This window comes from Triturus cristatus, chromosome 4_1 (assembly GCF_964204655.1).
Source record: "Triturus cristatus chromosome 4_1, aTriCri1.1, whole genome shotgun sequence".
In the NCBI taxonomy this organism is placed as follows: domain Eukaryota; kingdom Metazoa; phylum Chordata; class Amphibia; order Caudata; family Salamandridae; genus Triturus; species Triturus cristatus.
Window position 1 is genome coordinate 800597308 of NC_140585.1, and position 12233 is coordinate 800609540.

The window sequence follows — 12233 nt, forward strand, 5'->3', positions numbered from 1 at the left end:
AAGAGGGGTAAAACCAGGCATGGGTCCATAAATTGCTGTGCATAGGAACTCGAGAAGCACATCAAAGATTAGGCTTACTAAGGCTGAAACGTATCTAGGTTTCTCTACTTAGATGTTCGGCATAGCCTTCCTGTTTGTTTGAAGGCTAAGCCTGGGTTGTCCACATTCTGTAATGGCACACATAGGCACAAAACAATGGAATGGAAAGGTAAGCAGAGGAATTTTCAGTGGTCACAAAGCACTAGGTCAACCACTTTTTACTATTATGACTATTACTTCTGCTGCCAGCATTAGCCAGACATATTGCTCACTTTTGTCCATTTTTCAGACATAGAGTAATAACATTTGAAACTCGTATTTCAATGTAACCATCACTATACAGTCGCTATCCATCTTGAACATGACCTTTTGGGGAGGTTGAAGATTCACAGATGGGTGCTATAATGCAGGGGGATTTTGCTGCATCAAAGGAAAAACACCTTAGAGTGAAGTTCGGTCCCATTTTACAAAGTCTGAGTGTTTGAAGGACCTCCTCCCACCCCAGCCTTGATGGGACTTCAGTTTGGATTGCTCTGCTGCTGAACTGGTGTCACTTAATTTTCCTTATCTCCTCTTGGTTCAATCTGGTCATGGTGAGCAGCCAGTTAAGATTGGCATATGGATACTTTAATCTTCTTTGCACTACTAGTAGATAAAGCAGAGTCTATGGTAACCCCATAACTCTAGCATAACCTACCCTTTTGTTGCGAGTTGTTTGTGTTGTGCTTTGCCATAAAGAAATGTAAACATACTTTTTCATTAAAACTTCTCAGAGTAGCGGCATGTGTCATCTCATCCTCATGCAATCTGGACCTGCCTTGGAGGATATATATAGCAAAACCAAATCTGGATGATGCTGATGTCGGGTTTAGCTTCTTGTGCCACCTTGCAGTTGCGTTTCTCATATCTCCATGTATGTTCCAATTCCCAAACAATTACAACATGAGAGCCAACCTAGGAGAATTACAAAGTCTTTACAAGGCACCACAAAGCTGTGCACTTCTCATAGTAAGCCCCATGAAGCAACAGCATTGCAAACATGGTACTACTTTTGTGGAGGTCTTTAACGTTACACTGGTTACTGTTTCTGGTCCTCTATATTGTCTTTGCTTGTAAAATTCGGAATGTACAAAGCATTTAACTTCTGCCTGATTAACAGTTACACCATTTGATGGCCAGAATAGGCAGCAATGCCACTGCATTAATAACCCACAGTACTTTTACTGAAATACTGAGTTCACTGCCACCTTTCCAGAAACAATGTTGCTAACATTTCCACAAGACTTGGTGCATGTCTTTCTCAGTTCTTCATCTCATTCCCACTTGCATTTCTTCTTCTCTTCAAACATGGCTTTGAGGTGCACCAGCTGCTTCCGGGCTTCCTCCAGCTCAGGCTCCTTTTCAAGCTTGCTTAACACCTGTAACATAAAATAAAAGAACACCATTATTTAAGTACCTCTCTCCTCAACACCTCTCCCCATCTTTGTGGTTGCTTTTCCTAACTGAATATTTATCCAGGGTTGTTAGAAGGACAATTTTTTGTCAATTCTCATATCTCTGAAATCTATAAGAAACACAGGCACTGTGAATCATCTTCTTTCACTATAAAATTGTGGATTGATCATTGTATTAAGCTGAGAGCAGCAAGTCATTAATTGCCATGCTATAACTGTTTTCAATAGCCAGCCACATGTCATCTCCTGTATGGTGCTAAATCCTTGAGATATTTGATTAGGAAGCCTAGTATACTTTGTTCCATAAACTGTTTCATTTGAGAGAAGAAGCCAAACTAATAAACCAAAGTAGTAAACAAGTGAATCTTTGTGAATATCACAAAAAAAACATAGAAGATTAAATTGTTTTCATGGGACACAGAGATGCATGTCAATTATCTTCCTGCTACTATATTGGGTGATGGCAACACAGCTAAAATGTCAATCTTTTCATTCCCCACAACACTAGATTTTCCTCATCTTCTTAATAGCCCAGATATGTTCCCTTGATATAACAATTTTAAGACCCACAAGTTTGTCATCTTACAATTGTATAACAGTATCCGAAGTGGAAGAGGCATTAGATAATTCAGTCTGGCATCAGTAGGGTATCAGTACAATCCTTGGGGCATCTACAGAAGTAGAAAGTTCTGTATCTGTTCTACTGCAATGGGAGTCTAGCTTGTTCCAGGTACCCTAAATGCTATGGTTGTTGGGGCTACGGTAAACATTAGGCTCAACTAAAAGGATGAAGATTATCATATCAACTGTTAAAAACATTCTACACTTGCTCCAGGTATAGACCAGAATCAATTTCAAGGCTTCCAGCCCATACAACTGAGGCATCCAAGACAGAGCCCCACAATATCATAGGGAAACTCCACAACTACCAACTTGCATGTACTGTCAGTTTTGGGAGGGCTGCATTGAGAATCCTGCCGGTTAAAATCTATGGGTGGTAAAAGACTATTAAGCCTTGGAGCTCATCTTTGGAACACCCTTCATTTGGACATATGCCTCAAGTCATCCACTAGCCAAGTTTTAAGTATCCATTAATTCTGTGCTGTTCTCTTAGGACTCAATTACGATGTCATTCAAAAAGGCTCCGAATCGGATTCAGGTCTGCCAAATCCGATTCGGAACCCTTCTCTCCGACCGATTCGGAACCCTTTCCGAATGACCGATTACAATGTATGGAAAGGTTCTCACTTTCGAGTCGGTTCCGTATGGCATTTTGAGGAGCCGAGTCGTTCGGAGCCGACTCGTAGAGGTCTACGGGCCGTGTTTCCAACCGAGCGATTACGATGTCGGATTCGGACAGCCTTTTTGAATCGATTTGTCCGACACGGATCAGCTGTCGGAATCAGACTCCTGAGGGCCCATAGCAGGTCCCCCCTTCACCCAGACCCTTCCGAATGGGGCCCGTGGGGTACCCAAGGGGCCTCTCATTCAGACCATGCACAGTGTGGCAGGCACCAAAGGGTGCCGCCACAGGGTGCGCGATTTTCCTCACCCACCCCTTTCTTCAATGGGAGCCTGTGTATTTGGTTGGGACACAGGGCCCCATTGAAGTCAATGGGAGTCCGATCGGATGGTATCCGGAACCATCATAATCGGTCAGTCAGACTTCTCGAATCCGATTTGGTCGAAAACCATTCCGAGTCCGATTTGATGAGAATGCTTTCCGACCAACATCGTAATCAAGCCCTAAGTCTTGTCTCTTATTTTTTGCTGTCCTTATGAGTTCAGATCAGTGTCTAGAGACTCTTCAGGCTAGTCTTTGATATATATTTGTTTTTCAACTAAACTCAGTATTAGACATGGGGGTCTCTAGTTGGCAATGGTTTGCACCTTGTCCAAGTAGGGACCCTTCCTTCTAGTCAGGATAAGGAAGTTACACCCATAAAATAACCCCTGCTTACTCCCTTGGTAGCTTGGCACGAGCAGCCAGGCTTATCTTAGAGGCAGTGTGTAAAGCATTTGCACATAACCAACAGTAATATAGTGTAAGCACTACAAAAGGACACCACACCAGTTTAGAAAATATCCAATATTTTTATATACTTAAGACAAGACCAAAAACGACAAAAATCCACAATACAGAACTTAGAAATCTTCAGTTACCAAAATAACCTTGAAATAAAGTTCCTTGAAGTTGCTAGCTCAGTCTGGGGCTATCACGGCATCGTGAACAAACAAATCCAAACAGTTCTGGCTGACCGAGACGTCGCGGGCCAGCTACCTTTAGAAATGCAAGGCGTCGGCGACCTCTCGTTGAGCTTCCGAAAGCAAGGTGTCTGCAGGTGTCGGTTCCAGAGGTATGTGCAGGAGTCATCGGGCCCTTAAAGTCGCACACGTTGTAGATCGAACTCCCGGTTGAAGTCAGGAGTGCTGGCATCGGCGGGAATCGGGTGCTGTGGTACGAAGTGCAGCTGTGTGGCGTGTGATACCCTCAGGTCGCGGTGCGATTAGCGGCGCGATGGCGGCATCAGATGGTGGCATCGGTGAGACCAGGGTAGCAGTGCGAAGTGATGCGGTGCTGGCAGGTCATGGTGCAAGTAGCGGCGTCGTTGTTGCTGAAGCACTGTCATTGACTGACGAACTGAAGTCGATGGCGTCGGTAGGCCAAGGCTGCGGTGCGGGATGAGGGCGGTGCGTGGTGTAACTTTATGAGCAGTGCCCTCGAAACACGGTGCAAACAGCAGCGTCGATGTCGGCGTGAAGTGGCGGCAACGGGGATATCAAGGTGGTGGCGTGAAGCGAGGCGGTGCAGAGTGAGGTGCCCACAGGTCGGGGTGCGAGCAGCGGCTTGGTGACGGCATCAGATGGCGGCGGCGGTGAGACCAGGGTCATGGTGCGGCGTTGCTGTGGTGCCCTCTGCGGTGCCTTCAGTACACGGAGTCAGCAGCGGCAATGTAGACAGCGTCAGGTTGCTTTTTCTTCTGTTGCAGCAGAAAACACACAGTCCCCAGTGCTGAGGCAGAAGAACTTGAAGTCTTTGCTGTTCCTGAGACTTCTTGAACTGGGGGTAAGCTCTACCTCAAGCCCTTGGAAATACTCAAAGAAATAAGTTTTAGAAAGTTCAGTCCAGTCCTTTCACTGAACTAAGACAGAAGCAGCCACTGCTGGCCAACACAGCAAAGCACTCAGCAAAGTGGTAGTTCCTCCTCACAGCTTCTCCAGCTCTTCTTCTTGGCAGTCTTCTTGGTCCAAAAGAGTTCTAAAGATCTGGGGTCTGGGCCCCAATATTTATACCACCAAATCCTTTGTTCTCTGAAGTCAGAGAGTGTCTGTAACCAGCCGAAACCAGTTCTGACCTCCCTGGGGCAGCTTCCTGGCAAGAGGTGGAGACAGCATTGTCCAAGGCAGACAGGGCCTATTCAGGTGCAAGGGAAATCTCCTCCCACCAATCTAAATGCAGAATGGGCCTGTATAGGTGCTAGTGACAACTCCTCCTACTGCTCTGAATGCAGCCCAGGGCTATTCAGCCCAGCCCTGATCATTCAGGAAAGGCAGGAAACACAACAACCACCCTCCGGACGGCCGTCTGAGAGAATGCACCTCCCCAACACCTGTCCCTCTAAAGCCAGACAGTCAATGCACATCCTAGCAGAGGCACACAGGATGGCTAAGCAAGAAAACACCTACTTTCTAAAAGTGGCATTTTCAAACAGAGAATGTAAAAATCTCCTTTACTTAAAGATGCATCTTTAGATTCTGAGTTCAGGCACACTAAACTTTATTTTCCTATCTGGTCCCAATGGGAAGTTATATTTATAAGATGTTATAAATTAACTCCCATGCTTTCCTATGGGCCAGATAGCCTTTCAATAGTGAAAAACTAAATTGGCAGTAATTCACTATCAGGACCTGTCACACACACCAGGTCATGTCCTACCTTTCTCATTCACTGCACCCTGCCCACACGGGTACCTTGGACCTACCTTTGGTGTGGCTCACATGTAAGAAAAGGGAAGGTTAGGGCCTGGCATCTGGGCGCACTTGCCAAGCTGACATGGCAGTCCCAGACTGCACACAGGCTCTGCAATGGCAGGCCAGAGCTAAATTTCAGGGCTACTTCTGTGGGTGGCACAACGAGTGCTGCAAGCCCACTAGTAGCATTTGATTTACAGGCCCTGGCACACTCAGTGCACTTTACTAGGAACTGACAAGTAAATCAAATAGGCTAATCATGGAAACACCAATCCATAATACAATTTACACAGCGAGCGTATGCACTTTAGCACTGAATAGCAGTGGTAAAGTGCCCAGAGTCCTAAACAGCAGGTCGGGAAGAAATAGGAGGAAGAAGCAAAAGGTTTGGGGATAACTCTGCAAAAAGGGCAATTTCTAACACCCAGTCTAAGCATGAGGATGATCACCAGGTGTTTTGTTTGTCTGGAAATGTTCTACTTTTGCTGACTAGTATTGGGATAGCACTAGAACAGGAAAGTTACAGAATTAGAGTGACATACCACTTAATCTTAGAGAGAGGCGGTGTATCCTGTAAGTCTACCAAACACAGACATTTCCAGATAATGTCTCATTTTGGTCTGCTTTATCATTTTGACAAAGTGGATTGGTGCAGTTTTTCAACCATAGTGGTAAGTAACACCTGAAAATTTGTTATATCCGAAGGCTGTAGATAAGATGTCTGCATTTCCATCTGCTGTGTGTATTTGCCATGACGCTTTTGGAAATCCCGATCAAAACACCTGAAATTTTTGGAGGTGTTAATTTTGGAGAGTAGACAGTGAATGTGCTACCATATGCAGACACTACTCTATTCCTCTGTACACTATGGGGCTTATTACGATGTCTGGCGGAAAGCCTCCGCCCAACACCAACTCGGAATCGGCACTGACCGACTTGTGGTCAGCGGTTCCGACCGCTGGATTAGGATGCGACCGAACACTGTTCGGCCGGAGTTCCATTGTTCCTTATGGGAACTTGTGTTCCACCCAACAAACGGCCGTAATACAGGCTCCTATGGGAAAAAGGTTTTTTTGTGGGAAACCCTGCACCCTTCACCCTGTCACTAGCACCCCATGGTGCCTGCCACACAGTGCAGAGTTTTTACAAGGGGGTCCATTAGGTACCCCCTCAGTCAACAACCGTATGCCACGGGGCCTAAGGGGCCCTGCCAGGGGAATCCAAAGTCACTTTCTGACAGCCTTTCCGTGCCGGACAGGCCAACGCGAAAAGGCTGTTGGAAAACGATATCGTAATCCCGTGGGCAGAAACACTGTCCATAGAGGTGTACGATGCGGTTCTGACTGACACGAATACTCAGCAAGTCGCTTGGAACCGCTTTGGAATGACCGCGTGGTTTAAATTCCGATCGCGAACATTGTAATCGGGAGGTCGGAATGCAAACCAACCGAGTCGGTCAGAAGGGCTCTGACGCGGTCGAGGAGATTCCGACTGTCGAGAGGAAGCTTTTCGCCCCACATCGTAATGAGCCCCTAAGTGTTGCAGAAGATGTTACAGATAGCAAAATCCAACTTAATTGAACACTTTGTCAGGGTTGAGTGCAAAGAGAGCAGAATAAATGGGCTCTCAGTTACCTGATTTGCATATAGCTGTGTCTGAACTGGGGTGGCGAAGTGTGCCAAAGAACGATGATGGATTCAACTTAAATCTATGACTGGGGGTGAGTGTCTTAAAACTTTCAGCGCTCCGTCAATCATCTCCTTGTGTTTGACCAGTTACCTCATTGCCACACTGTTAAAGAACCTCTCAATAGCTACATTTCCTAATAATTATTTTATGCAGATAAATAAAGTGATTTGATAAGAAAAGTGCAAAATGGCATTTCTCATGTAAACTCTGCCGTGGTGGACAAGAGCTATACAACAAGCCAAAAGTACTAAAAGGTGAAAAAATAAAAACAGGAGAGAACACAAAAACGTGTATTAGAAACAGCAGTGTGACAATTGATGAGTGGAGTAGGATAGGAGATACCAGAAGACGTACAGGGAATCCATCTTCATCTTCCGAAAAATAGGGTTCAGAACCCTGAACCCAAACAAACAATTAAAATCAAAATGTTAAAAAAACTGATTAACTACATTGCATTTGTACAGCACAAACCTCGCTAAAAAGGCAGTGGAGCTCGGTACGTGGTCAAAAGCAATAATACAGATAAGCCAAGATAGGAGAGGTGGCTGGTTATTGAATTTTTACTGCATTCTGATGTAGTGTTCATTCAAAGGAGTGTCTTTAAATTGTTCCTAAATTAGACCTGCATTAATGTTTTGACATGAAAACATCACATCATGGAATCATCCAGCATATCTAGAGATAAATGACATGATGTACTAAGTAATCTATTACCACGACCCCTATGCTGCATATATTTATGTCTGCCACCACAGCTCCCTATGTTTGAGAGGGGTCAGGGAATCCAATCCACACTTTACCCCTTATATTCTAAAAGGTACACCTTATACATTCTCCCACTGCCCAAATTTGTCGCACAGTGCCAGGTTACTATTATCTGAATTTGGCTATAGGACTGCAAGCTTTTCTTATGGGGCATCCGCCATTTTCCGCTACAAAGCAAACTTGCAAACTATATCTGAACCTGAGCAAATTATAACACATCACCCTGGACCACAAAGAGATTCACTGGTCGCTGATGGCACAAACAATACAATTCAAAAGTCGGTGTTAATTCTTAAAATCGTTCAAGGGCATTGTCCCAATGTACATCCTGAAGCTGCCAACACACTACCTTTACAATAACGCCTTCAGATTAAATAAAAACCATCCTGGTCTCACAGACACATTTCAACTGGAATCTTCAGAGGTAAACCAATTTGGGTTATGGGCGCACAACTGTGGAATTCCCATTGTATTGTCCAGATTTAAAAAGCCACTGACACCTGTCAACATTCATAATAATTAATAGAGGCTTTCTCCTACACCTGGCATGACTGGAACCTACTACCGCCAACAGCAAGGGATAACAAGTATTGGCATAGCCAATAGGTCTCGCTTTTGGAACCTTATAAGTGTTTAGCCATGCAACACTTGATGTTGTTTAATTAAGGATATTGTGCTGGATAACTAAACACTTATAATGTCCCAAAGATAAGATCTATCGGCTATGCATTGGGGGGCCTTATAAGTGTTTAGGTAGAGCTATTGACTTTGCCAATATTTCTAAGCTGTGCAGTAGAGAAGTGTGGCTGCTGTGCAGCATGCTGAGAAGTTGTAAATAAAAAGTGTAAGAAGCACTGAGTGATGCTGTGGTGTCGTTGAGTGATGTTGTGCTTTCCCCGAGTTATGCTGTGGTGGCCCTGAGTGATGCTGTGCTGGCCCTGAGTGATGCTGTGTTGGTGCTGACTGATGCTGTGGTGATGCTGATTGATCATGTAATCCCAATGCTCCCAAATATGTATTTTCTGCAACACTTGTCATCTTCCTGAAGCCTTCAGGAGTGTTTAAATGTGTGCCTGATATCTTCTGAGGGAGGAGGAGTTCTGATGCAGCTTCTGTGACCATCTTTGGCGTAAAATCGCCCAGATGGCAGCTTTTAGGCTGTAGATACCTTAGGCAGCGCGATGTACGTTCACCAGATTATTCATCCTTAGTTTTGCATTTTTATATAGCACAAATGAAGGTCTCGGTCCTGAATCAACTGTTCTTTCCTCTTGGAGTGACAGGCAAAAAAGAGTGTCTGACAGAATGGCAAAAACAAAAGACGGGACAGGATGTGGAGTAATGGCTAGTGGCCGGACTTTAAAGCTGGGGAATCAGGTTTGAGTATCGGCGGAATCTCTACATCCTGTGATTCTGGGCAAATTTCTGTAAAGGAACTAGTGCTCATGTAAAGCACTTTGAAACATTTGTTTCAATTTTATAAAAATACAAGGATTGAAAGGAGGTTCGTGAGGTGGGATGAGCAAAAAGATGGACTCTGTAGTGTTTAAATAAAGCATGTTTGGATGTGAGGACGATCTGGCTGGGGTTTATTGGGAGGGGGAAGAGGCGACGGGGGGGGGGGGGAGTGAAAATGAAAACACTCTGTGGAATGCTGAAAGCAACAAGATTACATGTGCTGGCTCAGGCGAGACCTAAAAAGGAAGGGAGGGAAAGACAGAAAACAAAGGCGAGAGATGTTAAGAGTAGGGTGGTAAAATGGAATAGCGCTTGAGAGAAACTATCAAATATAAAAAAATCACTACAACTGGTCACCAGCTCCCTGAATTCGAGCTGCTTGGCACATTAGGAGATCGATAAAAACAGTGCTTTGCAACATTTTCAGCCTCTGTTCAAATACAAGTTTATGGCCATGCTTTGCTTTTACGTTAATTGTGTTTTCGCTTTACATATTTCTGCCAGCTCATATGGAAAGAAGTTATTAACATTCCATTACAGCACTGTGCTTACATATTTCTGCAAATGCTCTAATGGTGCTTCAGCAAGCTGTTCACTGTTGATTGGAGCTGTAATCCGAGAGTAGGGGCGGGAGGGACAGAGCCGGTAAGAATTCACTGTAAAGAACGGGGGCGGCAGGACAGCAATGAAAGCCATCCATATCTATGTGACTTTCTTAAGAGGAGGAAATACTCAAGCGAAGAAAGAAAAGGAGACAACGAGGAGGAAATAAGGTGGACGCATTGACCTGAATCTAATATTCAGGTAAATAGCATCCTTGGTGAGAGAACTGGAGATCGACAACAAAGCATCACATTTTCACCCAGAAAAACAGGTTACTTGGGCTTTCTTCTCTTGATGGTGTAGACAAGAGGACCTGAGGCAAAAAGGAAGGGAGGGAAAGAAAGAAAACGAGGCAAACAAGCTTAAATCAAAGCAAGCAAGACGCGCAGCCGCGAGACGCGCGCTGTGGTGGGGGAGGGGGAGGAGCATTGAAGCTCGAGCTTGGGAGAGCAAGTGAGAGGAAAGCCAGATGCGCCTGATCGAGCGATGCGAGAAATGCGCGTTACTGTGCGCGTAACCGCATGCTCTAGGCCACACAAAAAGCTGTGGTTGGCTTTTTAAAGCCCACTCACTAAATGTCTTGCCAGAGCAGCGCATTTGCTGGCTCAGGCGAGACCTAAAAATTAGCTAACCTTCTCTGAAGCCTAGATACGGAGAGGACAGTAACATGATCATTCAGGATTTTCAACAAATCCTGATAACACTATGAAATGATTTAAAGGTTGACTATCTCTATAAACACAGTGGTGCTGCAAAACGGGTTCTGGACAAAGCTAGCACTAAACAAAACAATAAATACATTTCATGCAGTCCCTTGCTTCAAGCCCACAATTCCTCTGTATCTTTCCTCCAATTCTATTCACTCACTCTCATCAGAATTAACCAAAAGCATCTAGCTGAGTTGGGCTATTTACAGCACTAGAAAATGTGATTGTTAAGTACATAAATACATGTTTTTCACTTTAAAAGTAATATAGCTCAAGAGCATGAAATTAGCAAAACACATCTGATACTTACACCCATCCAAATTCAAACTAGAAAATCTTGTCTTTGCAAAGAAAGTGCACAAGAAACATGTCATTGAAGTTTCATCCACTTCCGTCAAATCCAAATTGATTCTGCCAAGAGACATCCCAAAACCCTTTTGAACTAGTAAAATATGTTACTAATCCCCGTCCAACTATGCTGTTGATAACCCAGACAATATGACGAATATTTCAGAATTGTTTAGAATAATTATCAAACATCTTTATTCATACCTTGATTTAACTTCCAACAACACTCTTTTCTCTGCAGATAATCTCTGAACCACTGGTCCCACCTTAAAGCAATATGTCAACTCTTGATTATAAAAACTTTTGTCAACCTCAAACCTTGTAATTAATTCTCTCACCATTTCCCTCCTAATTTAGCTGACGATCTACATGCACACCAAGCACTCTACAGGGCCAATCTAGTAGGTGTCTCCCTTTCTTGGAGGGTCTTTCTATACTTTCTGAGAGTCTGCTGAGATTCTCTGCTCTCTAAAAACGCATCTGCAGCTCAAGATGATCTCAATAATGTCCATATAGTCTTGTGTCAAGCCTCTCCTTGCTAACATTCTTGAGAGTTGGCATTTTGACACCTGCACTATCCAAGTTATATCTCAATCCTCTTGGTGACTGTCTTAATGACATGCAAAAGACACACAATTGATGGACGGAATGCAGAACAAATCAAAACATTCACCCCCAGCCAAGAGATCTGGGTTAAATCCATCATTCTTTTGCTGACCATGCCACCCCAGTTTAGACCTGGCCATATGCAAATCAGTCTTGACCCTGTGCCTCATGGGAACGGATGTATGATCCAGCATCGCAATCCTATCCTGGCTAAAGAGGGGTGAAACCCCGAAACCGGTCCTAGGATGCTTGTTTCTAGTCCAGGGAGGACCTGGCTTGGCAGTTCGGGCTGGACTGTTCCCATGAGGCACAGGGTCAAGACTGATTTGCATATGGCTGGGTACAAACTGGAATGGCATGGTGAGCAAAAAAAATGATGGATTTAGGCCCAGATCTCTGTACTCGGGTAAATGTATGACATTGTTCTGCATTCTGTCCATCAACTGTTGTTTTTGCATTTGTCTTAATGACATGGGCATATTACAACATCAGCATGCCAAAGGTGGACTACTTCAATGTGTGCTCCCAGAAAATACCTCTGACTTAATGGATGTTCTGGCCAAAATCCAAACCTGGATGACTCTTCATAATT

The 12233-nt window shown here is 44.3% G+C and overlaps 1 protein-coding gene across 1 annotated transcript in view; it reads right to left on the reverse strand.

The window, feature by feature from the left end:
• Window positions 1-648: 648 nt before the first annotated feature.
• PLXNC1 (plexin C1) overlaps window positions 649-12233 on the reverse strand; it is a 464687-nt gene continuing 453102 nt past the window's right edge. Inside the window, exon 31 of the mRNA XM_085653399.1 lies at window positions 649-1457. Coding sequence (XP_085509525.1) covers window positions 1353-1457 — 105 coding nt within the window. The 3' untranslated portion in view covers window positions 649-1352. The remainder of the gene's footprint in view (window positions 1458-12233) is intronic.